This window comes from Pyxicephalus adspersus, chromosome 3 (assembly GCF_032062135.1).
Source record: "Pyxicephalus adspersus chromosome 3, UCB_Pads_2.0, whole genome shotgun sequence".
NCBI classification, from domain to species: Eukaryota; Metazoa; Chordata; class Amphibia; order Anura; family Pyxicephalidae; genus Pyxicephalus; species Pyxicephalus adspersus.
The window spans coordinates 142,662,210-142,689,674 of record NC_092860.1 but is presented as its reverse complement, the minus strand read 5'-3'; the positions used below and the strand labels follow the sequence as shown (position 1 = coordinate 142,689,674).

Here is a 27,465-nt window from a genome sequence, read left to right as displayed (position 1 = left end):
CGTTCACTCACTAGATTGTTAATAATTTACAGACATAGGCTCACTATAGGAATCTGTGTTGAATCTGCACACCTCTTAGTTTTTTTTATTATATGGGAACAAAGGACATTTTTAATGGAGAACAGCACATCAAAGCTATACTGACAGTCATCCTTTCATCATTTCCAAAACAGAAAAAAACAAGCTGACCTTGATGTAAAACTGTCATGGGGTCACATGGAGTAAAATAACTTGGCAGCTGCAGTGCAGACACTCTGTAGTGCCACATAACTCTTAAATGCTCCTAAAGGTCCGTTCCACCACTACAGTTTCCTAAGTTCTTTTTTCCTTATTTATGTTCCACCTCCACCTTAGTGCTTAAGACTGGTGATCAGAACTGAGCACCGCGTTGTGGGATGGGTGTATGATCACCCTTTGGTTTCACCTATTCTCCATATCTCATGTTCAAGTTCTCGGACATTCAGTGGCTGACTAGAGAGGTTGCGCTAACTTTAGGAGAAGTTTTTGAGAACTTTTGTCATCTAAAGCTGCAATACAGCTTAGGGTGACTTCATGTTGTGTGATCGTGCAACAGAGTTTAGTCTGAAGACCTTCATTTATGTATAATGTAAAGCAGGAGAATATTACGGGAAAAAAAGCCTTGGCTTCATTGGTCCAAACACAACTGTAAAATGCAGTATTCTTAACAAAAACTGCAGGCTTGTCTTTTCTTCCTTTTTATGCATGTCCAGTAGTCCTCTCTGTCTACCTGTAAAAATTTTGTTAAGCAATACTAAATTCATATACCAAGGAGAACGCAGAGAACTTATTTAGTTAATATAATGCCATTATAGAACACTTGTGGTAGGGAGCCTTTCAGACCAAGACCCGTGAACCAAGAACTCATAGTTCAGGAGAAGAATAATAAAGTTTCTTGGTGAAACATTCCCCTAAGATGAAAACTCAAAGAAAGAAGTCTTTTGATTGTGATCCATGGTAGAGAAGTCCCGTGGTATGAAGTTCTGTTTTTCATGTTATGATATATTATTGAACAAATGTTTCTGCGACACATAAACAAATAGCAGAACTGTTAAAGGACAGCAAACTAGAATTTACAGGTCTCCAAATACTTAATCCTTCATACTTCTTCCAGTGATGGGATCTTGCTGTGTATAGGCTCAATTTGAATGGCCCCCTGTCATTTCACTAAAGGTAAAAACATCTGCTGAACATGATACCTTTCCATAGGACTTATTAAAGTTTTACTTGGCTTCATTTCAGGATCTAAACTTCCGACGTGGAAGAAAGGAAATGAGCTTGTCAGAAATACAGCTGGTTGCAAATGTTAAATTGTTAAATAACAGAAAAGGAGACGTGTATATACCCAGACTTGGTTGGGCAGGTGAGGGATACCAGCTCACCATTCGTGCCATTCTTCATGGTTTTCATAAGGGCCACTTAGGGGTCACACCTTACAGTTGAGCCATGTTTTTTTGTCAGCCAAACCTACATTATTTTCCAGCAGTTAATGAATTGTATAACATAGAAAGAAAGTTAAACTTTGAGATGGGTTGATTTTAGCCAGGATATAACATGCTGTATAAGAACATGCTGGAATGAACTGTAAAATGAGTTTCTACCATCTCCTGACCCCTTTACTAATATGATATGGCCATCAATTGATGGCTTAGACTTTTGTGGAACATCACCTTTAGGTTCCCAATAAGTTGCTACAAATCTGCTAGGTAGCTCAGAGCTGCTTTGCTTTCAGGCATAATGCTTGGAAATATATTGCTTTTAAGAGGTTTCTAAGCCTGAACTGTATTATTTTAGAATAGACTGATAGAGTAGTCAGACTTTCGCTAGTCATAATTGGCAAAAAAAAGATTTCCTTTTCAACCTAAAAGTAGAAAACCCTCCAAATTAGCAGATATGTGGAAATGGGTCCAACAGTTTATTGTGATCACCTAGGTTCACACAAGCTCACCCATAATTTGACAGTCTTGGCCTTTGGTGATGAACCAATGCTTGGTCTGTAATGGACAAATTCTGTCTCCATGCTTATCTTACTGGTGTTCTCTGATCAGAACAATAAAACATATCTTTTTACTATGAGCAGCATGAATAAATGAAGTTCACTATGACTGATTCACAAAGTCTTTAACTAAGAAAAAATGTGTTCTTGCCTATAACATTCTTTCTAAATTGCCCTTGAAAATGATGGCTACAAATTGTGCTCTGAGCCACATTGCTACTCTTTTCAAATTGAGATACTTCCTTTCGCATATTAAACAGTCAGTTAAAAATACTTAAATACCTACGCTCCACGTTGTATTTACAATTGTCTCCTCAATATGTGCTTGGAGTGAACAGCTGACACAGATGTCCTTCAGTGCAAAGAATTATTTGCTGAGTGGGTTCAGTGCTCCTCTAAGATTCCTCTTCACTAACATTTGTGGGATGCAGCCTGCATCTTGTCAAGTAACTGCACAGGTTTTCAATTATTTGGCTGGCTAAGAAAGGAATACTTACATTTTAAAAGGATCAGATAGATTCAAGGGATCATGGATAATATCAAATGGCTGGCAGCCAATCAGGGCTAGGGAATGACAGTCACTAAATGTGTATATTGGGCATTGTTGTGCCTTAATGTGTGGCATAACCCCTAAAATGAGACCTGTACTCCAAGCTTCACTCAAATTTAAGTAAATGGCAATGAGAAAGCTACAATTGTTTTTTTTTTCAGCGTAAATCAAATGATCGGTGGTGAACCATTGTGATAATTCAGAAAGTAACCTGCACAATTGATGGAGGTTCTACATAGACATTAGTGACTTCAGACTCTTTTGTATACACATTTAAAGCTTCCAGTCCTGATGTGGAGGGATCCTAACATGGAAGATTATTAATTTGCTGCTAGTTTTGGGTCAATTTAGAAAAATTGAAATTGCGTTTCTTTCCCGATACCTTCCTACTTGTAGCCTCTGTTGGCGGCCTCCTCTGTCTGTTCCACCGCTTGCCTTACTGTATATACACAACTTTACTTATTCACTTTCATGATGAACAGCAGCGTAAATATTTTAGAATTATGTGGGCTGAAATGCTCTACGGACTGATGCCTAAATATTTGGACAGACAGGAAATTGAATGGAAAGGCAGTAATGTTTTCAGCGGGTAGACTGCAGATGGTAAACGTTGAAAAAGAGTCTGGGACTCCACTTTACAGGAGAAATTATTTTTCAGTTCTTGATTGTACATATCTTTATCGTAGTTATTTAGTTATAAATAGAAGTGGTAATGATGTGACCAATATTTTCTAATTATTTTCCAGATGATTCTAGCTCAGGAAAAGTCAACCAGCCTCCAGATGGACCGAGTCCAGATGCAGAAGAGTTTTCCAATAAACAGTGGGGTAAGTTCACATGTACATCTTACTCCTTTTCATTTAAGAATCTAAATATTTTTATTATTAAACAGGATTTATATAGCGCCAATATATTACGCAGTGCTTGGTTGCATAAGTCCACACACACCACACACAGACAACTTCCTTCATACACTTTCATATATGAGGTCAAGAGACTGTTGATCCAGGGAACACCTGATTGCTTCACAAGATCATGAAAGAGCAAATTGAACCAAGTTTTTTTTGCCTTCCTCTGGATCATCTGTCAATATGGTTTTATCTGGAATATGTTTATTTCCCTAGTGATTGAACATAATGCACTTATGTTTTTTTTCAGCCTAATTAACTATGTAACGCTACAGTGGTACAGCTATATTAGTTGCATCTCTATAATAATTTTTAACACCTAGAGGAACTGCCTTTCTTTAATCACCTACACTTATTATTTATCTAGCTTTTTTGCTGATTTATGCAAAGGAAGTCACAAAGTAAGCAGGAAGTGCTGGGTTTTCCCTGTGAAAAGCCCCACATGTTCAGAAAATAAACTTTCTATTAAAATTTTTTTAATAAAACAGTGGTACTTCCATAATAAGGACATACCATTGCTTTATACCTGGGGCTTCATATTAGTGATACCAGAATTTACTGGACAGGATGATAGTGCAGACGCACTGATGGACCAAAACACAACTTTCACCCTATTCGACTAGATTGTAAGCTCTTCGGGGCAGGGTCCTCTCCTCCTGTATCACTGTCTGTATTAGTCTGTCATTTGCAGCCCCTATTTATTGTACAGCGCTGCGTAATATGTTGGTGCTATATAAATCCTGTTTAATAATAATATTCAGGGTAGGGTAAAAAAAAAAAAAAAAAAGAACACAATTTTTGAAACTACATTTACATATAAATTTCAGTAACTAGGTTTGCATGTACTGAAATATTATGTTGTGCTTGTTTTAAGTTTAATACATACTCCTCTTCACAGCACGACCACGGTTTACACAGCCAGCCAAAATGAGAAAGAGAGTCATTGCTCGGCCTGTGGGCAGCTCCGTCCGGCTCAAGTGCATTGCCAGTGGGAACCCCAGGCCAGAGATCACCTGGCTAAAGGATAACAAACCACTGACTACTCAGGAGATCGGGGAGAACAAAAAGAAGAAATGGACACTCAACCTCAAGAGCCTTAAGCCGGAGGACAGTGGGAAATACACCTGCCAAGTCTTCAATCGGGTGGGGCAGATCAACGCCACCTACAAGGTGGAAGTGATCCGTAAGTATCTCATCCAGTCTAACAGTGATGTTATCAGGGAGATAGAATATCTTTTTTTGGCACTTCATTCTTCCTTCCATATCAAGAATGAGAACCACATGAGCTGTCCAATCTGGTGTTCACAATATGGAAAACCTGGCCCACATCTGCTTATAATCAACAGGCAGCTGTGTAGAGACACTAAAAACATGTGTTTACACTAAAACCAGGAGCAGAGACAGGAAAATGAATCAAACCTCATCCTAATGTCAGATCTGGCACTTTCACTGTATCAGAAACCAAAAAAACTTACTACCAAACCAGGGAAACACAATCCGCTCCCTCTTCCTAATGGTTCGTACGAGCAACCAGACTCATCTCATCTGAACATTAGTTGGCCCAGTTTCAACAGACAAAAATACAGTAATACAGGATATAACAAAATAACAAAGACAGACAATAAAAAAGAACTGGGTTTATGACGTGTGGAAACATTCACCACTGGGCAATATAATAGCGTTGTTTCATATGTATCCAACTACAACTTTTCCCATTTCTCTATCATATAATGGTTCAGTCTCTGTTATCCACATCTCTGTTAACAATTTGCAATCTTTGCCTACTGTTAACAAATAATGCTCACCCCATACATTACAATCTTGATTAAAGATTCTTCTACAGATGTACTAACAGTTAAGTAGTTCAAGTGCCTTCTAATTCAAGACAAACTTAGTGATTAATATTTTTTTAAAGCCATAACTTCCTTGAACTACATGGGATGATATTTGTTGTCTAAAGCAATGGCGCACCTTGTGTGACAATGTTACACATTTCTTGCAGAAAGTTGCAAATTGTTTCACAACTGATTTTCATGTTATTTTTACAGAGAGAACAAGATCAAAGCCAATACTTACTGGCAATCACCCTGTTAATACCACAGTGGATTTCGGAGGCACGACCTCCTTCCAATGTAAAGTACGCAGTGACGTCAAGCCGGTGATTCAGTGGCTGAAGCGAGTGGAGTACGGCTTAGAGAATAAATACAATTCCACAATTGACGTGGGTGGACAGAAATTCATCGTCTTGCCAACTGGTGATGTTTGGTCACGGCCTGATGGTTCCTACCTGAATAAACTCATCATCACACGGGCCAAAGAAGAAGATGCAGGAATGTACATTTGCCTCGGTGCCAACACTATGGGATACAGTTTCAAAAGTGCATTTCTTACAGTACTACCAGGTTAGTGTGAATGATGTCTGCTATAAAAATGAGGAAGTTTTAAAGATCTTCTCTAGGGAATAATTAAATCCTATCCAAACCCCAAAACATAAATGTATTATATTGCAGATTACCAGCCCCTTGATATAGTGGCTGCTTAACCTCCCCAGCAGTAACCCGGAGTGTGACTGAAGGTAAAAAAAAAAAGATGCTGAAATTGGTAACCCCAAGTCACACTTTCGGGGTAGGTAAAACAGTGAAAACCAATAGTAAATAGAACGTTACCTGACATTGAAATCCGGACATAAATAAACAGCCCAGGAGGTTAATAATAAATAACACACTTCTTGGTTCTTTATGTCTACACTTATTTCTCCACTATCTATAGGGGCAGCCATGGTTGTCAACAGGCATTTACTTGCTGTGAATGTTCTTAGCCTTAAAAGTAAAAAAGTAAAACACTAAAATATAATTACTTTTTGGTTTGAGGTTAGTATTAGGGGCAAGAACAGTTCACTGTTTTAAGCCCTGTTGACCTGGTCAGGGTCTGATGTTTTATACTGGACTGCCAGTGTATAGGAGTGTATAGGACTTCTATAATAGTTACTAAAAAGTAAAATCTTCCTTACGGCAAAAAAATTACCCTTTCAGTAGGTCACTCTTCCCACTTCAAGGGTTAACTGCTCGTTTGGTCTAGGGGATGATAAATAGGGCGATATGCTTATTTCTGGTTTACACAACCACTGGTAGTCTCCTTCTTTTGTGAGGTTCTTCAGAAAGTGGGCATGCTACTGGCATCCTCCTGTTCAATGCAGGACTGTGCATTATATGGAAGGATGTCAAATAATTGCGGACAATGAAGGTTAGAGGTTTCTGAGGACCAGTCACATGCCACCCTTGGGGAGGGGGCTCACTGAAAGGGTACATTTTTTTTCCTCCTGATCTTAGCTTTAGACAAGCTGATAGTAACTCCTACTCTCTGGTTCATTCTAGAAATTTAAGACTAAATCAAGCAGAGCAGTTGAACAGTAGGAGTATCGTATCATCCAGCATTTTGCTAAAATGTACATATTTACCAGCAATTGCACACTCTAATTGGCAATGCTTAGGAATGCTTAAATTGTCATAGAAAAAGACAACGATTAAATGAGAAATCACTGGATGAACATCGCACTGTCTGGCAGAGTGGAATTTGGCATCTGAATACGGGGCCTGCATAGTTTACATTTCTGGCTTGTTGACATTAGAGGAAGGTATTAGTGACAATTACCACATTTTATTTCTAGGCTGCGCTAGGCAGCCAGGCTTGCTGCTGAGCGATGGTATTTGGAAACCACATGTGGTCGGCGCGAGTTTATTCTGCTACATCTAGGCAAGACAAAATAAAACACAACCTTGGAGATCAGCTCAGAACAAAAGCAAACTGTTTGTTTGTCCTTTAAGACCTTAATGGGACACCAGCAATAGAGTTTTACTTGTTGGCTGCCTACGGCTCTCCTTGGCAGATGTTTTGTTATCAAAGAACCATAGTGCGCTAGTAGTCCGTATTTATGCTTGACATCTGTTTTTCATTGTTCTTCTCTGGTTTTAATCATCTGTATCCATTCTCTTTCTTTTCTTTCTGCATTGCCTGCTTTCTGTAGATCCGAAGCCTCCAATTGCACCTGTGAGCATAACGCCCAGTAGTCTTCCTTGGCCAGTGATAATCGGAGTTCCAGCTGGAGCCGTCTTCATATTTGGGACAATTCTCCTGTGGCTTTGCCAGACAAAGAAAAAGCCATGTTCTCCTCCCGCAGCGGCGGCGGCTGTCCATAGACCGCAGCCAAGGGTTTGCATACCGCAGATGGTGGACAAAGACTGCATCTCTTCCATAAACTATGAGGAGTACGTTGCGCAACAGCAACATTTACTTCCCCAAGGACCTCTTTTGGCCAATGGAGTGGCATCAAAAATGTACCCAAAGATTTACACAGACATTCACACTCATACGCACTCTCATGTGGAAGGAAAAGTTCACCAGCATCAACACATTCACTATCAGTGTTAAATGCCATAAACAAACTTGTTTCTCAAGCGGTACCTCAAGACTGATTGGTTCAGCCAACACTGCCAGTAGACATGGATAATGGAATGTCATGGATAATGCAATGGAATTCGTCGACTCATAAATGGAATCATGAAGGAATTGGAGATCTTTGTTGCTGTTTTTATTTTTTATTTTATTTTGTTGTGTTTTTGGGAAAAAAAGCACTGTGTTTCGGAACTAAATGGTCACTGTCGTATTTCATCCAAACCCAGCTTAGTTTATGGTGCCTTCTTTATTTTTTTTAAAGGTATGGCCAGGCATTCAGCCTCGGTCAGCATTTGAGCTTTTTAAGAAGGAATTCATAAGGAGGAGGAAGGATTTGCATGAAGACAGTAATACAAAGCATTCGTTATAAGCTAAAATGTTCAAGAAACAGAGAACATTTTTGTCACAATCATTTTTTTCCCTTCTGTCCCTCAAAGTGCCTGGTATTTTTAAAGCACTCATTGCAGAGCCACGGCCATGCCAAACACCAATCATATGCATACCTTTTTTCAACTATGAATACTTTCTCATTTTAAAATAATATAAAATAAAATCAGTTCTGACAAAATACATCATTTATCATAGATGCTCAAATAATAACACAATATTTTACTGTTGGTAAAAGCAATAACCTATTATGTGGCTTTGAAAATGCCTTATAATCATTACGATAGTGATGACGGACTTTATAAAGCAATTTGTGACTATAGGAGACGTATATAGATTTTAAAATAAAGCCATGTATATTTAATTTATTTTGTTAAACAGAAATGTCTATGTAAAATATTATTTTCAGCAAAATGTTAATTTCTATTTTCTGAGTGAATTTGTATGGTTATTTTAGATACGACTTGTTAGGCATAAAAATGTTACCATGTAGCATGCAACAGTGGTTATTTAAAGAGGACAGATACTTGCTGTGAATATAGATTCCAAAGGGAAGGGATTGTTCATGTTACTGAGCTGAGCCCCATTCACCCTCCAGTGCCACTGCCGGAACTTATTTCAAGTAAACCTTTTATTGTTTTGTTTGCCACATTATTTTAGATTTGAATTCGTACCTTTGGCTTCTAAAAATGTTGCTTCCTTAATTGCTTGTGGCATGCATTGATGAAGGGCCTCATCCTCAACTCTTCAAAAAGTCATTCATTTTCATGCATCCGCCCCAGAGGATCCTAGTGTTTTTTTGCAGCAATCATTTTGTAAGGCAAGTGGTAGGGAAGGCTTTGAGGAAATTTGAGAATGGAAATTTTAATTGGTAAATTAGAGAACCCATCGATAATCTAGATCCAGATTAGAATAATGACTCATTACTTCTTATATAGAAAATCTATACATAAACATTCATGTAAAATATGTTGACACCAGTAGATATAATAGAACAGGAGAGGTATTAAACCATATAAATGGGACCTAGTGAAAACAGAGAGGTGGGTGAATGTGCAAGCTACTGCCAGGGCATAAAAGACACCAATCTGCAAACTCTATTGTCATCCCTTTTCAGGATGCACCTCGTGATTTTCCTGGGTTGGTATTGTAACACGTCATAAGGTAATTGGAATATTGGTCCCCATTGATAATATGCCCCATATGAATCCCCAGTGAGAATCCAACATTTCTATTCATTAAACTAGTCAAATTACTGTGACACCTAGGCCTTTATAATTTATTATATTTAATCTTAATTGATCTTTTGTTAGCTTAGTGAACTCAGGATAGTTTTAGATGATTTCCAATCCCCAAAATAGCTGCGCAAGAAAGGTACTCTTTAATTTACCACTGAACCAGGAGTTCTATTTTTGTAAAGTTTGCTCAAACTAATGCTATAGCATCGTTGGCCATATAGACAATCTTGTACAGAATCTGCTTCATTCCTATGGTCAAAGCTTTATCAGACATTTGCTTAAATTGTATATTTCTTGTTCATTGATGACTATAGCACATATATGTTTGTTCATACATGTGAATTGGTATGTGTACATCTGAAAAAAGGCCATCCTTTCTTAGCCTGAACATAAGAAAATATTCTTTTAAAAGTTTATTCCATATTATTTTTATAAAAGTGTCCATTAAAGAATATATGGGTTATTTTACAGCAATTCATAGTCATTTTTTATATTTATGAAAATAAGAGCATGCTTTGTAAATTATACATGAGGCAAAAACTTCAGGTAGAATCTGGAAAGAGGCAACTCTAAATCTAAACTCTATATGTATATGTATGACTCCTGTTAATTTAGCACAACCTTAAGACAACTCAAATTTTTTGGCTGCCCAAAATTTGGACAAAACAAAGCTTACTCTTGCACAAAGTTTTTGTTGTGTACAAAGTTTTACCAAATACAGCTGCTATTACCTTATTCACAGTTATATATTTGTAAGTGTCTTACTTCAATACTTGCTCATATGATGTGAAATAAAATGAGCATGGTAATTAAAAATTCTTACATTTAGGTGTACATATTGATTTTACAGGAGTGATTTGATAAGCAGCACAGGACACATAGCAGTGAAACCTCATTCACTGAAACATCCTTGGGGAAATCCTTGTGTATCTGAGCCTATGGCCCCTTCTAATTATCAATAGAATGACGTACATTGTAAATAACAAAGCCATAAGTGAGCTCTGGGGTACTCCATTCATGGTCTAATATTTGTTGGCTGCAACTTACCGATCTTGGTCAACCATGAAACCTTCAAAATGTTTGGGTTCCGTGAGGACCTGAAAGTATTCCGAAGGTTTCCCCCATGTTAAAAGGTTGGGAAAGGTCATGGTATAGCAAATGGTAGTTGGTCACATTCAACTGGACTTGTTCTGTAATGTTGAAGATTTCATCATACGTCCAAGTAGCTCCCAATGGGTGTCAGGAAGCTATGTAATGTGTTATTAACTGTAGGTCCTGTTCTGATGAATATGTACATGGGAATGTACCTAACGTAAGGGCCATCAGCCAGCACATCTTATAGGTACTGTCATTCGGATTTTCCGATAGCAGATGATGTTTAGACCCATCGATGTCCCAATTCCGCAATAAATTGACGATTAGGAATACCCAGTCGCCCATCAGTCACCACAACACCAAGGCTTATTGTTATGCATTTTTGCAGCTTGCAGAAATCTGGCCCTACCACCGTGTGCCAGGTGGATAGGTTGGCTTCCTTTAGGTTCCCAGTCCTCCTCTGGTCAACTGTTTAGCTGCATCATTGCTGCCCATAACAATATTTTGTTCCTGTTGCAATACATACGCTTCAATGTCCTGCATTTAAAAAAATGAGGTTAAAATATATTGCATATTTTCAGAAGTAATATGTCAGTCCTTACATTGGCTTTGTATTACTGTGTATATGTCCAACAGTGTTCCGGTTATTTAATTACATGCAAAGCAAATGTAACGAAGCAAGTCTGTAAATTAGAATTTCATATACACACCATCTGCAATAAATACATCAACGTTCATCTAATTATGTTAGGTGTGTTTGTACAGATAATTCAGTTTTCCCAACTTATGGGCAAATGATCTTTTTAAGATTTTATTTTTGGTAACGAAATAAAAAGAAAAAAAGGTTCTTGTGTTTGTAAATGTTAGAATGGTCCTATTTTATCTGATTAAGCTAAATGCCTGAAAATACTTCCTCTGTAATATCTGTTCCCTTTTATGTTATTATAATGTTTTGTTTTTGCATCTAGATATGTAAAAGTGTATATTATACATTTTTGTATAGTAAGATGTGTATAAAATGTGCCATATGTAGCTTTTATAAAACCTTCCTATGGTTCAGAACGGATGTTTGTCTTGTTTTATTTTCACACACGTTGACATAAATAATTTAATGAAATTATTGTTTAGGTGGAATTCAAACAAATTAATACAATGATAAAAAAGTAATATAAAAATAATAAAAGAATAAATGGGAAAAAAGTAAATAATAAAACAGCTAACCTGGTATTTGTAAAATATACCATTACCTACAGTGTTCTCCCCTGAAATTTGGTGGTGGCCCCTGTATCGTGACTCAAATTTATAGTACCCACCCAATAACAGCTGGGTATGTATAATATTTCTTGCGATCTTCTATCCAATCCAGTAAGGTCACATTGGCCTTTTTTTCCTATTACAGGATGGGCAGAAGGCTAAATAAAGGGCTAGGGCATATTTTACTTCCATATGGGTAGGTAGAAGATGGGGATGGGAGAAAGTTCAATTGAACTATTACCTCTAAATTGATACCAGCAGTGTTTTATGTTATTCAAAATTTTAAAAAAATAATATTTAACTAATAAAAAATTATTTTTCCTACTAAACCTCAGGAGTTAAACATTATGGGCTCTATTTAAAAATAGGGAATCTGATACTCCCTCAAACATTCCCTGGTGGGAAGCAATTACTGCCACTGAAACATAGACCTGGAAGATTTCCACTAAGGAATATTTGAGGCAATGTCTGATTCCCTGTTTGATAAATAGCGCCCCATGAGTCCTGCAATAAGGACTCATGTAATTCAGGTCTACACCATAGATAGGATACTGATTTGCTTTGACTCAAGGCAGTAAAAGACAGCATTGTATGTGCAAGGAGATAACCCCCAGGTGTTACCATATCACCCAAAATTTTTGCATGCCAAACTTTCCTGGGTGACTAAAGCTGCGTACACACTGCCAATTTTTGTCGTTGGAAAGGATCTTTCACGATCCACAAGGGAGTGCACGATGCATGAACGGTGCTGTACATACAGCACCGTTCATGCTCTATGGAGAGGGGAGGGGGAGAGCGACGGAGCGGCACCCTGCTGCGCGCTCTCCCCTTCACTTTCATTAGGATCGGCTGTCGTCCATCGTCCGTGGATCCGGCAGGTCGGTCGTCCGGACGATGGACGACACCGACTGTACACACGGCAGATTTTCGCCCGATAACTGGCCGATGCCGATTATCGGGCGATAAAAATCTGACGTGTGTACGTAGCTTTATTTTCTTAAATGCATTGCCAAAGTTCATTTTTCAATCACCTTGATTACGGAACTCTTTATTCCTGTAAATCATCATCTGACACCTTCAATCCATTGGAACCAGAAGAAAGGCTGATTCACTACAGATTTCACTGCAGGTAAAATATTAAAATAATACCATGAACCAGCAGGATCCCCAGATTTGTTTATAAGACAGAGGTTTTAGAAGCTACATCATTTGGGTTTGCATGTTGATCAATCAGTGCCATAGTCTACTATTTACTAACTCTTATTTCCCAAAATGCTAATTTACTGCCAGATTTGCTTATCTAATAGGTTACAAACATAGTGGTCATGGGTCATTTATATTTGTTTTTTTAAAGTTTATACATTTTAAAATATTTAAATTTATCATTTGATGGGTTTGGATTGGGTGGAGTTAATTTCAGGGGGTAAGTAGTAGGTTGTATTCAAGGCTAATTTCACACTTATGCATGTGTCTCACTTATCACACTTATGCATGTGCACATTGCCCCTTATTAAAACATGCTAGGTGAAAATGATCCACTACAGGTGATTTTTTAATAACTTGCTGTAAAAAAAAAAATCACACTTAAATTTGTAGGCAACACAAAAAGCCTGTAGTAGTAATTATTCTTGCCTGATTGCCGTCTGTGGCTGATTTCTACAGGACAGTTGTAGCTTACACCATAGTGGGCCATTGGTAAAGGCTAAGTACCAGGTAATTTTCATAGTTTGGTTGACGAAAATGAAAATGAGTACTTTATGTATATTTTGTTTAACCTCCCTAGCGGTTCATTTCTTTCTGGTTTTATATGTCTAAAAGCGGTACATTGTTTTTCATGAAAATTTATTTTACAGTATAATATATTAGCATGAGTATAATAAAGTTTGAAACACAAAATCATTTAAAAACAATAAATTGAATAAATTAAAAAATCTATATATTAAAAAAAAATTAATTAAAAAAAAAAAAAAATTAAAATATACATTATATTCATACTATTATATACACTGTAAAATAAATGTTCTTAAAAACAGTGTTCTGCTTTTACACTTTAAAATCCAATGTATTGCATTCAATACAGTTATTTTGTATTGAATGCAATACAAATGGATTTTGAATTTCCTGCCCCGGCGGGACGTACCAACCCTGTGGGTGACTCGGGGTTACCACTTGTAGCAACTTTTTTCTACCCCGAGTCACACTCGGGGTTACTGCTAGGGAGGTTAAAACAACTCTAATTGCTAATAATAGTTGCTAATAATAAAACTGAACTCTAAACTATCCCTAATCCCCCCCCCCCACCACCACCATCATGCCACCTCTCTCTAGCTAATTACTAGTATAACAAAAAAATATTCTAAATGCCCCTTTGACTCCTAGACCCATGTGCCCATTGACCTAGATCCATGGCTTTCCAGTCCAGAGTCTTCCATTTTGTTGTCTACATCACTTCCTGTGTGACATGGACACTTATTATTGGCCAAGACACAGGGTCCTCTAAGGATCCAGAAGAGAATAATATCAGCAAAAGGGGGCTGGTTGGGACCACCAAGCACAGACACTGCAGCACTGGATTACTGAATAGTATTAGCCAGTATTTATGGGTATGTATTATTATTTATGGAGGAATTAGATAAGTATAAGATGCTTTGGAAGCTAATAAAGAAAGCATCAGAGAGAAGGAGCGGCTGCAAAAGTGTCCAGAGCTTTCATTTTTTTTAAAAAAAGCTATACCTGTAAAAAGGAATGTGAAAACTCCTCTGCTTCTTGTATGTTGAGTCTTTAGCTGGCAATTCCACTTGATCAGAGTTCTGTTTGGAGGTGTAGGCAGCAGGTGATGATGTTACTTACCTTCTTCTTTACAAGGACTCCTTTACTTACATTAAATCTAGTGACAGAATTGATTTATTATGGTCCGGGCTAAGCAATTAAATATATATATATACTGTATATATATATATATATATATATATATATTTATATTCTCAGTAAGGTACGGATGAAATATTCCATGGCTGCGTTTCAGCATTAAAAGCTGATTTCTGTCAGCAGCAATCACTCATTATGAATTTTTTTACAAATTTTTTAAATGCCACTGGCTCACCTCCACACCAAAAAAAAAATAATTGTAACAGCAGAGGCCCAATTCCGCTTCGCTCTATATTTTGCTATTACGTTCCAGTTGACCCTTTTTTTGTTTTGCTTGGTATAGATTATGATACATTTTGTCCAAGTCCCTCACAGCTCATTCCCTGTAATAAAATATGGTGTGAAACAATGGGCTTGCGCTGTGCTTCGTCAACGTGGCCGCATTTCCCAAACCGGACAGACCGCTGGCATGCCGCTCCATATAAACAGGCTGCTTTCTTTACTGTGAAAATAAATATCCTGACAGCCTGGACTGGCAAATAGTTGTCTTTTTTCCATTCCATTACAGTTTTATAGAGTTTTGTAAAATTGTGCTGTTTGATGAATGAAGTAAATCAACTTTAACATTTTCTAATTTTTCATGCAATGTTTTTTTTTTCTTTTATTTTTGTGTGATATTTTTTTATTTTTATATTTTTTAAAAGGCAAATGTGGTAAAAAGATTTAAAGATTCTATTTAAAAAAAATGTGCATGGGTGTTTTTTGAACAAAACGGCATGTGTATGTCACACATAATAAGAACATTAGCAAAGGGTATTTGAATCTGTTGTGTGAAGACTGATATATTCACACAAATCATTTTTAGAAATAGACTTCAGACTGGTATGGATTTATACTTTTTGCTACCTCCTCACCATTTATAAACCAAATAAACAGAAAGTACATGTACCATACAATGTGACCTGTCATTTATAGGTAGCAGCTAACCTTTGAACCCCATTAACTTTTCAATGGATACTTCCAGCAAAATACCGTCCCTCTATTCCATGGCACCCTAGGCTCTGGCAATCCGACCCTCACTCAAGATTCTGTAGCTACAGTGCTCTCCATTATGTTTGGAACAAAGACATATTGGCACAGCTTTTCTCCTCCTGTTGAACATTGGCAACTACTGACTCCAAATGGAAGACGCAAGTCTAGGTATCTTATCCCTGCCTGACTGATCACACATACCCGTAAAGCCAATTGTCCCAACATAAAGCCAACATTATGGTGTCCTGAAATGAGAAGGACTATATATAAAAAATGTAATTTCTATATGGAAATGAGTTTATGCAAATAACTTGGAATGTGCACTTTAATCATGTATGATCTGTTTGGCATTGGGGAGCAGGGGGGTAAATCAAAGAAAAATTTGTCTTTGTCCCGAACATTATGAAGGGCACTGTAAAACTTTTTTGTGATGAATAGAGTAGGAGGGGAAAACTGCTGGCTCACCAGGGTTATTTTTCCTCTCTATTTGTCCTGGAGACCACTGCTTGCCAGTGATGGGAAATGCAAAATATTAAAGCTGACATTGAGTTAATAGAAGAAAACTTCCAGGTAGGACACTTGCTATATAGGGGTTTACCTTCATGATTAGTTAGATGGTGGTTAGTCATGGCAAACTCATAAAGTGTCATGGCCGGGTTTGTTGAGTGTGCTACTCTATAGAGAGCTTAATTTTTTTTTCAGCTTTAGATATTCTTTAGGCACAATAGGGCTGATTTACTAAATATTATGCGAGTTTGCTGTAGCTCCAAATATGCACAGAGATGCAAATCATAGCAAATGGAATTTGCTTATAAGTGTTGCATATATGCGCTTCTGTGTCCAAATCAAAATGCTGTTAGCATATATTAATGCTCATAAAATGTAGAAATAAAAATGCATCAAACATCCATGACATGACTGATATAAATCCTGTATTTGGAAAAAGCCTTTAAAAGCTGTATGTAACGTTTTGCGCATTCACATTTTAAGAATCACCATGTTTGCAAAATATCATAACAGTGTATCCAGGTTCTGGTAAATTTGCTTTAGTAAATCAACCTAAATCTATAAAAGACATTGTACATATGTATTCTCTGTATAGCAATGTCCCATTTTGACAAGATTATGGGGCTGATCCCCTGCCGCCTTAGTTTTATCATTGCTATTATATCTGGATTGTGTTATGTATATCCTTCTATGACATTCATAGAAGTCTGTGAAGCTGGATTACGATATACAATGTTGTGTTTTTGTTGCCTTAGATAGCACTCATAGTCTCATTAATGTCATGCATGTTTTTTTTTGTTTTTTTTCATATCTGATGAAAATTGACCAAAGATGGAAGAGAATAGAATGTTTCATTTTTTTTCTTTTTGGGAGGACACAAGTCTGTAAATTGTCAGGGTTAATCCATGTTTATGTCCTTGATGGTAATGTTTGCATTGGAGATAAACAGACATTTATAATAGGAGCTTAGCTGATAACTTTTTACAGTTGATCTGCACAGAGAAAATCAGACCACCCCTCTTCATGCTGCATAATTCAACACTTGTAAATGGCCTGATTGAGGATTATCTGTTTCTGCACTGCAAGGTCGCTGTGTTAGGGAATTTCCTGCCAGATATATTCTGGAGATTCGGGTAAGCTGTCCATAGACATGAGTTAATGGAAGTCAGTTTTTTGGTGGCTTTCTATTGTCCTGGTTGCTTTAACTGTGAGCTCCCCTACTCCCAATGTTCCTTGCAGGTTTTGGTGTTCTTATCGACCTTATAATGTTTCTTTTCCTCCAGCTGTATTTTCCCCAATATGAAATAAATTAAAGGGTACTTAAATCTAACATGTAATATTTGCAGATTACCAGTCCTTAGATGTTGTTGGCATTAGTTTACTCTTATCAGGCTAAAAATATTTTCAGCAAGTACAGAAAATACATTAAGAGTTGAAAGACATATTCCTATTGCTACTAATCCCATGTAAGAGGGATAAAAATGGCAGACATTAGTAAAGTCCAGTACTGTGACAACCATGGCTGATCCCAAAGAAACAGCAGAGTACCAAGGGTAGCCACAAAGTTAGGAAGTGTTTTTTTTTTTTTTTTAAATTGTATGTTTATTGAATAATTTTATAAGGGGGTACAAAAGAGAGGCGGAGTTACACAAGGGGGAATCAACAATTACCAGCAATACATACCACAGCTGAAAGTTCAAAGACAAATGCAATAACCATATCACTGACAACATGTATAATATTAACAAATTGAAAATAATAAGGAGGTATTAACAATAAAAGGAATGTGACATTCACCAACATGGAGAGCATACACGTGAATCATTTGGCCAGATGATCATAGTACCGGTCCCAGGCCTCCCAGATCACCTCAAATTTTTCCACTGTATTCCTAATAAGTGCTGTAAGATACTCCATTAGACGGATCTCCTGGATCCGTGCATGAAGATCGCTCATAGAAGGAGGCACAGTCGTCTTCCATTTAACAGGAATCAGTGTTCGAGCCGCAACGAGAACATGAGTTGCCAGCTTGTGAGACACTTTCGGCAGGGTGGGGAGAGGTTGACCCAGGAGGTGAGAAAGGGGGTCCAATGGGATCTGATCCTGTACTATCGCAGAGAGTAACTCGTTAACTCGTACCCAGTAGGGTTGGATAAGAGGACAAGACCAGAAAATATGTTCAGTCGTACCTCTTTGTTTTCCACACCTCCAACACAAGGGGTCCACATCTGGGAACAGGCGGTGAAGAACCGCCGGTGTATGATACCACCGGAGGAGGATTTTATATTGGTTTTCTTTATATAAAGTACAAATCGAGCTTTTGTGAGCAGCTTCCCAAATATCCTGCCACTCCTCTGGGGACAATGGTCGGCCCAGCACCTCCTCCCATTTGAGCATATAACCCAATTTGGTTGAGGACCCCCGTGTGGAGGCGTGAAGAATACGGTAGATGGCTGAGATCGTTCCCTTAGATAGGGGGCCGTCCATGCACAATCTTTCAAAAATAGTAAGGGATTGGAAAACACCTGTCGGTTGAATAGAGTAGATATAATGTCGTATTTGAAGATATGCGTAGAAAGAGGTACGGGGGAGCTCCACTTTGTCCCTCAATTCAGTAAAAGAAAGCAACCTTCGTTCAATTGGGTGTATAATGTGTCTAATTTGGAATAGTCCTCTATCCCTCCAGGGCCCCGACATCGATCCCGTCAGACTATCTGGGATCTGTGGATTGAGGATAATAGAGGTCAGCCTCGAGGCTGGGGAGGCCAAACCAAACTTGTCCTTGCAGGACCTCCAAATGTTTCTCGTAAATACCATTGGAGCTGTTAAATCTGAGTTGGCTAACCTTAAAGAAGAGCTCCATAGCATGACATTGGGGTGAGCGGGAGCTATCCATCTCCCCTCTAATTCTACACTAATACTGGGAGGAAGAGGGGATGTCCACTGCAAAGTATGCCGCAAGTGGACTGCTTGATAGTATTTGTGAATGTCCGGGGCTCCCAGACCTCCTCCCTCCCTAGGTGCACAAACAATTTGTTTAGGTACCCTATGTCTTTTGTATGCCCAGATAAAGCGCAGAAAATCAGTTTGAATTTTTTTCAGTACGTGGGACGGGACTCTGATCGGTAGTGTCTCGAATAAGTATAACATCTTAGGGAGAAGCATCATCTTTATTGAAGCTATCCTACCCAGCAGCGAAAGAGGGTGTGTTTTCCATTTAGAGAGAAAGTTGCTAATTTCCTTTAATAATGGAGGGAAATTTTGCGAATACAGTTGAGGGTAGGAAGTGTTTTTAGTATTACCAACCAATAAATAAAAAGAAAATAAAAGCCTGGAAAAAATGTTTTTGGGTTTAGATTAGTTTTAAAAAACATTAGAAGCCTCCACTGCCCATTGTCTATTTTACCATTAGGCTCACAGCCTTTTCTCTTGCTTACCAAGTGTTTGTCAAAGCACACATTGGGTCTCTTTCAACTCAAGTCTGACTAGCCAAACCCAAAACCTTTATTGAACTTGTACAACTCGGACTATTTTATATGCGCCCATCACTCTTCCTAGCTTCCTCTAAACCCCCTCTCCCATACACCCCCTTGCACCCCTTTTCCCTTTGGAGCTTTCTTTCTTAATACTACACAAATTCCCAGAGGTGGCAAGAAGAAACAATTAAAATATGGACAAACTTGACATTTTAAAATATTTTTAGAAATTACAATTTTGTAAATGCACACGTGCTGTCCCCCCCAGGCATGGACGCATGGACTTACGGTAAATACAGCTGTGCTGTCCCTTTAGAGGACCTTTTATTCCCACTGTAATTGAGTTATATCTTTAAATGCTTTTTGACTGTTACACAAGAATGACATTTAAGCATGACACGACCTATTTATGCAGCTTACAAGCCAGCAAACCAGGAACAGGTGCTAATGCAGTAATATTGGACATCATTTACAGTGAAAAGGAAGATCTGAGGATTTCTCGGCCTGGGCATTAAACGGGAGGTTAGGAGGCGTGAACAGATAAAAGGCTTAACTTTAATGAGATAAAGTCAGACAGAGAAAAATAAAATCACCCTAACCCAGTGATCAAATGTTTTTATTCTCGTCCATTAGTTCTGGCCTTTGTTTAAACAAGATGTCAGGGATGGGAAGAGAAAGGGGTCTCGTAAAATTCAACATAAGACCAAGTAAATTCCCCAAGTACTTCTTTACAATGGGAATGAAGGAAAATGCTGATGGCTTACGTTTGTTCAGCTATATTTTCTTTGAAAAATAAGGAAAAATTTATGGAGTTTTTAGTAAAAATGCCCTTCTTGTGTATTAAAGATTTTATTATGTCATAAAGTGTAAAGATGTCATAAAGTGTAGTAATCCAAGCAAAGCACGCAAAAATTCAGCAGATACCAAGAAGCTTAGCAGCACTGGGATCTTGTCCGCAAATACATCCTACATATAGTTGCAATTGTGCATATTTCCTTCTTATACTTCACTATTGAATACCAAAACTGACCCTGTGTGGGTGTCATTTATGTTTCAATCGCCGAGTCCTTGTGGGTGGCACCTCAACAGTATGGGAGAAGCCTAGAACTTTGATAGGTCAGAAAACATATAGAGTATATAAACGGTATTATAAAATATATATTTGGGCCAGTCACTTGGGCATTGCTAGGGACATGTAATGAACGGCTGTGGCTGGGTAGCTCACATGTCAGGCATGGCAGTTACTGAAATATGGTGGCACTGGTATTGTGATTAACAGCAGAACAAAATACAGAGTGGCAAGCAAATGAGTAGAAAAGTGCAGATATTAAAGAATAAAAAACTTTAATACCTACTGAATGTTCAGCATTCTGAGCCTCTGCACCTCACTTAAAGTTTACTCATGTCAAGAGTTTACTTTTAGTTTTGCTTAAAGCAGGGCAAAGGTTATAGCTTTTGTTATTTTGCTTTGGTTGCCATCTATAATTTACAAATGGCTTAAATTACATGTGGTTTAAGTAATCTGGTTATATTTCCTGATTACTTCCTACAGTCCCTAAATCCCTATACCATAGCAGCCATTGCTTCAACGCACTGCATTGTAAATGTCCAACAATCCTGAAACTAAAATTGTGGGTAGTTTGGAACAAAACCAAGAGTTCTGGCTGTACAGTTTGCTAAGGGACAATAGACAAAGATTTGCATAGCTGTGCTCGCTCTCCTAAAAAATAAATATAGTACTTTTTGAATGTTTAATGGATTAAGACTTGTTGTTTAAAAACTGAAAACCAGGTTAAACAGATTGAGCCTGATTTATTAAAGCTCTCCGAGGCTGGAGAAGATACACTTTCATCAGTAAACCTTGGTAAACCAGCGAACCTGGAATGCATTTCTTAAAAGTAATTTTCTATTTGTTAGCAAATGATTTCAATCTTGGACCAGATCCATTTCAGGTTTGCTGGATCATACTGGTTCACTGATGAACGTGTATCTTCTCCAGCCTTAGTGAGCTTTAATAAACCAGGCCCATACAGTCTTGTGATTCCTTAAATAAATCATAGAATCCAACATGAAATTGCTCCTCTTCTTTGCCTCTGTGCAGGAGTTTCCTGTAATATACAACAGGCACTACTGCTCTCTGTCTATGGTTGGGGTGACTGCTCTTGCTTTTTCTATAGTCACCTTGTAGTAGGAGAACCACCTACAGATCTGCTTTTATACAACACAATGTTGATATCACAAACACTTTAAAACGTAATACTTGGGTTTGCTTTTGGTGTGTACAAAGTAAATTCACAGTATATTATCTTTTAATCGCTACATATTTACATGAAAATATGTGTGCCCAAAGCGCAACTGTTATAGAGAATATCTAGAAATATTTTTTTGTGCTTAAGAAAAACCCTGAAAATGTCCTTTTTGTCTGGCATTCCTCCTGAAACAGTAGTGTGCTATCTGGCAGTGGTGGAGGAGCCCAAAAGTGCACCCCTGTGTAGGATTAACTTGGAGCCCTCCTTCCAAACTGAGCGGGGGCTCTTGTGCAGCAGGACACTTTGTTTTAATAGTAGTTCCAACATGATGAAGCAAGGCCTCATCTTTAGCAAGATAGCCACCTCCATGCATAGACATGGTAAGGCAGTAAGGTCTAACTTAGCCGTTTTTCTCATGTCGTGCTACTGTGGTTCACCATTGTCAATGATTCTTTCTCATCTCAAAGCCTTGGTTAAGTGTAAAAAGATTACAAGAATAGAAGCAATTCAAATGGCTTTTTTTTTGCAGGTCTGTACCTATGGAGAAGCAACATGCAGTGTCTCACGGCGGTCTGCCATTCCACCTGCTTCCTTTTAACCTCTCCACATTCTCCAGAAATCATACTGATCCACAATAACAGAACGTCAGATAACTCGTGGTTCAGGAATGCCAGTTTGAACAAGCCCAAATGAGCAAAGATCAGCTGCAGGTAGACAACAGGTAACACTGTTGACTAGGTATTTCCCTGCCATTTTTGAGCACTGTTTTTTACCGTTTCCCTGAAAAAAGACCCACCCTGAAAATAAGCCCTAGCATGATTTTTCTGTATCTTTGAGCATGCTTGAAATATAAGCCCTACCCCGAAACAAGCTACAGTATTTATAAATACATGGACAAGAGGTGCTCATTTAAGGAGAACGCTATTGTTAGACATGAGAAATTGGGGCAAATGGTTCTAAAGGAAATGGAGTCAGAAGAAATTTAAGATGGAATTCAGGGTTAGGAGAGTTATGATGATATTCCAGAAGAAGATGACATGGCTATATTTAAATAAATGTTGATTTTTGTTCCTGAATATCACAAAAGATCATGATGGATTTCATGTTTTTGAGAATTATGATGATGTTCCAGAATGTGATGACATATTTGAATAAATGTTGATTTTTTTGTTCAAGAAAAAATGGCGATTGTTGTTCATGAAAAAATAAGACATCCCCTGAAAAAAGCCCTAGTGCATTTTTTGGAGCAAAAATTAATGTAAGACATGGTCTTATTTTAGGGGAAACAGGGTAAGTTCATTTCATCTTCTAAATGCACAAGTGTACTCCAAAGGGGTTCCATATAGTTTGTTGGCTCTTCTTAGCTCTTCCCACTATAACCTTTCTGTTTATATTTTCTGTATATCTAAATTGTAATGTGAAATAAATACAATCAAAAGACAAAAACAATATTGATTTGGAACAGAATTCTAAAGACATTCCAGTAAATGTCTTTGAAGGAGCGAGTATTGTTCTCCTGAACTGCTCAAAGCACCTTTCAGTGCAAGGTTACAGATAAGCATCTCCTTCTCTTTTTATTGATACTCTCACTTCTTCAGAGGCTCAGTGTGATAACAATTCTTTAGTCCTATTCATTTTTTTCAGCCATTCCTGTAAAAGGAATGAGAGAGCTTATCAACGCTGATAAAAAGGAAAGTTTGAGTCTGAAAGTGATCGCATAAATAACAAAGGCGCAAGTATTCAGCGAGGCACGGAGCCATGGTGGTAGATAGCGGCTGTGTGTCTGACTCTTTCACTACTGTGTTTATAGAAAAAAGGATAGAAACTTGGCCCGGTCTCCCCGAAACATAATCTGAAAAATCATTTTTAGTCTTAGCTCTCATGTGCTGATAGTGCCACAGAGCGCCGAGCCAAAAAACTATTAGCAAGCAAATTCCCCTGACTGCGCCGTTCATATCACCTGAGTCTTTTTCAATTTACAGCTGAGCTTCTATTGCTTGTCTAAGAGCTGCCAGTCCAACTGGATTCAATTATTCTTGTTGTGGTAGTTTTCCAATAAGTGTTGAGAGACGGACAGAATTTATTGTCTGTATTAAAATTGGTGCAAGCCAAAGAAGAGGGGTTGTACGATATAGGATGCCATTTACGACCTCTTTTTGAACAAGCTGGCTGCTTGGCTATCTCTGGCATCAGTATATTCCGAGTTACTGAGCCATCACCCAGCACAGTTATTATTATTATCTTGTATTTATACAGCACCGACATATTACGCAGCGCTTTACAAAGTCCATAGCTATGTCACTAACTGTCCCTTAAAGGGGCTCACAATGTCATATGTTTTTAACCAAACTTCATGTTTTTGGGAGGAAACCCACATAAACATAGGAAGAACATGCAAACTACTTGCAGATAATGTCCTGGCCCAGATTTAAACCTGGGACCCAGCACTACAAAGGTGAGAATTCCAGCCACTGAGCGAACTGTGTTGTTTAACTATAGGGGAGAAAAATCAGGTTTCTTCTCTTGTTAGACAGGGAAACAGCTAAAAAAAAGAGGCAGAACTTTAGAAGTCCTTTGGCGGGTAAAACAGCTTACTTTGTTTGGACTTAAAGTTTACATTTTTTTAATCTAAAGTATGGCCCTTACTACAGACCTCAATAATCTTTGACCTGTAGAAATTGCAAGTAAAAGTTTGAAGACGGGGACTCCATCAAAAAGAGGGACCAGAGGGTCCTTATAAAAAAATCCTAACTTTTGCAATGCTGGAATTTTAGACTTCGGAGGAACCAGGGTTCATCAATCTTTGGTGAACATTCATTGCATCTAAGCCCACACTAAGGGATATATTACCCTGGTGTTGAATTATTGAAAATTAATATGAAGGTATTTATTTCCAAACCTCTTAGACCTTCCTTTCCAGTGTCACTGATCATGCTCTGTCATATGTTCTATTATTGTGGAGACACCATCATTTGGTAAAAAACACCTTTGAAAAGCAGGAGACTTAGGCTTGTAACTAGGACATATTTTTCTCATCATCTTTTCCTGAATAAGCGTGTTTGGCCAAACACATGTTTTTTATGCCCAATTGTGTCAATATATGTATATTTTAATGTAAGAATAAATTTTGAATATATTGGTTGATACTTATTGTGTAAAGGTCCTATAAAAGTCCTTTATTCAAAATGTTCTGTACATGGGAGGAACCAGGAAGTTTACCTTTGGGGCCGAGAAAATTTTTATTGGCAACCCTGACCGGGCAGGAGTTTTAATGATCACACAACCAGGCCCTAGGGGAACACTGTCCTTGGATTATAAGCCCTTGTTCTACATATGGGGCTCACTACCAAAGCCTCTACTTTTACAACATTGTGTCTGATTTATGAAAGCTCTACAGGACTAAAGGAGATAAACTATCATGGGGGAACCTGGGCAATCCAACAAACCTGAAATAGATCTGGTCTAGGAATGAAAACATTTGGCAATTAATAGCCAATGATTTCCATGTGTATTGGGTCACATAGGTTCTCAAGTTAGTATATCTAATGTCTTCTCAAGAGAGTATATTTCATTGTGGGATAAGGGGATACTGGGCTACAAGTCATGCATTAGATCTCAGAAGCCTTGCATGATATGCAATTTTTGCAGGGTGCCAGTACAATCCAATTGCCTTTTGTCAAGAACGTGCTATGTTCTCCAAAACATGAATGTTTATCTTAGCCTTATGTTTCTCCTTATGTTTAGCCATCTCTTGTATACTGGTAACTCTAATGAGTCCCATACAATTGAAAATAATTGGCCAAAATAGGCTTTTATCGTAAATTGTGCAGTAACAGACCTATGCATGGGGCACAGTCAACTATTTGAAATGAACAATTTGTTATTGTACAGATTCTACTAAAGGAAAAATATGAAAAACAAATGATAACAGAAACATTTATAACATATATGTTGGATAATATATTAATTTGAGAATGAAGTAGGAAAGCCCAGCCAACTCCAACCCAAACAAGTCCTTAATTTATTACTTCTGTTTCAATAGTGATTTTGAACATTTAAAGACCTCACATAAATCAGCCAATCATCACCCAATTATCACATATCATTTTAGTTTATTATTTTCTTGATAACATTTTTTAGGTAGTTAAATACATTACAAAGAAAATCATTGAATAAATTCATCCCAGTCTGATGCCTGGGTGTTAATGTGAACCACATATTATTTATTATTACTGTATAATTAACTTAATGTAACTTTTAATACATTTTTGTATTTGGACGCTAATTATAGCCAATTTTTCCTTCAAGCTCATCTCCAACTTTTTGTTTGTTTTTATTAGTTAGGAGTTATAAAATGTTGGAACCCCTGTCCAATTTTTAATGCAATTGGGCAATTGGCCAGAACATAAAACTTACCACAAAGGAAATGTATTTAAAGGAGCATGTCAAGTTTGAGAGTCAGTAGAGAAAGATCTGCTGCATAGAAGTATTCTTACTTGTATAGTATAAGCCTTTTTTAAAAAGGCTACAAGTTGGAGGGCTGGGAAAGGGTGAAAAAGAGTAGACAAAAAAAAAAAAAAAACACAAGAGTAGCCAAAGTAAGGAAATTGGGGGAATGTTGGACAAACACTGAATCATCACCCAATATGATCATAACCAATAACGGAAAATGTTCCTATTTTGCTGTTCTGTTATCTAAAACTGACCTCTAGACGGAATCTTTAGATAAATTTAAACCTCCATTTTCCCTCTCTTCCTATGTAGTGCCCCCTGGGACTTTTTATTATATGATCCCTCTTCTTAGTCCCAGTGACATCATTACAGGGCTGTAAAACGATCTATTTGACAGGACCAGGAGTCCAAAGTCTTTGGGACCAGTGACCATTCAAATGCAGAGGCTTTGTCTGTGCAGTGTCAGCCAAAACAATCAGTCACAATCAAACCATAAAATTATTGTATTGAGTCTGTGCTATGCAGGCACAATGTACTACCATCTATGTCAACATGCTCACAGCCCTGTTGTTTTATGACTTGATGCACTGTCTTGTGATTCTTTTGAGTGGATATTTATCAGAAGAGGATTTCTTAGCTCACAACATTGCCTCTTGCACACTGTATCAGCACATTCCTGAATGGACTACATTTGCATTCAGACCACACTAGGAAACACCTACATATAAAGCTGAGACTAAATTATTGATGGGACATAAAGCAAACAGCTGAACGAAAAAGGCTAGCAAAGTAGAGATGGGGTGGAGTGGGTTCGATGATCCTTATATCCATCAGACAAGTAATAAAGTGGCCTCAAGATATCTGCTTGCAGCTTTTAAAACTTGTTGTGTGTTGATTACACAGTACAGTGAGATGGGACCAATCACTTTCAGAAGAGGAGTATACACATGTGTGAAAAACTAAAGCTATGTACAGAAGTCCAA

General features: G+C 37.8%; 1 protein-coding gene across 2 annotated transcripts in view; it reads left to right on the top strand.

The window, feature by feature from the left end:
* FGFRL1 (fibroblast growth factor receptor like 1) overlaps nucleotides 1-11,706 on the top strand; it is a 108,605-nt gene extending 96,899 nt beyond the window's left edge. For both annotated transcript variants that reach the window (XM_072406590.1, XM_072406589.1), the window contains exons 4-7: nucleotides 3,311-3,391; nucleotides 4,371-4,655; nucleotides 5,521-5,874; nucleotides 7,497-11,706. In XM_072406590.1, the coding sequence (XP_072262691.1) occupies nucleotides 3,311-3,391; nucleotides 4,371-4,655; nucleotides 5,521-5,874; nucleotides 7,497-7,900 (1,124 nt within the window). In that variant the 3' untranslated portion in view covers nucleotides 7,901-11,706. The remainder of the gene's footprint in view (nucleotides 1-3,310; nucleotides 3,392-4,370; nucleotides 4,656-5,520; nucleotides 5,875-7,496) is intronic.
* Nucleotides 11,707-27,465: the final 15,759 nt, after the last annotated feature.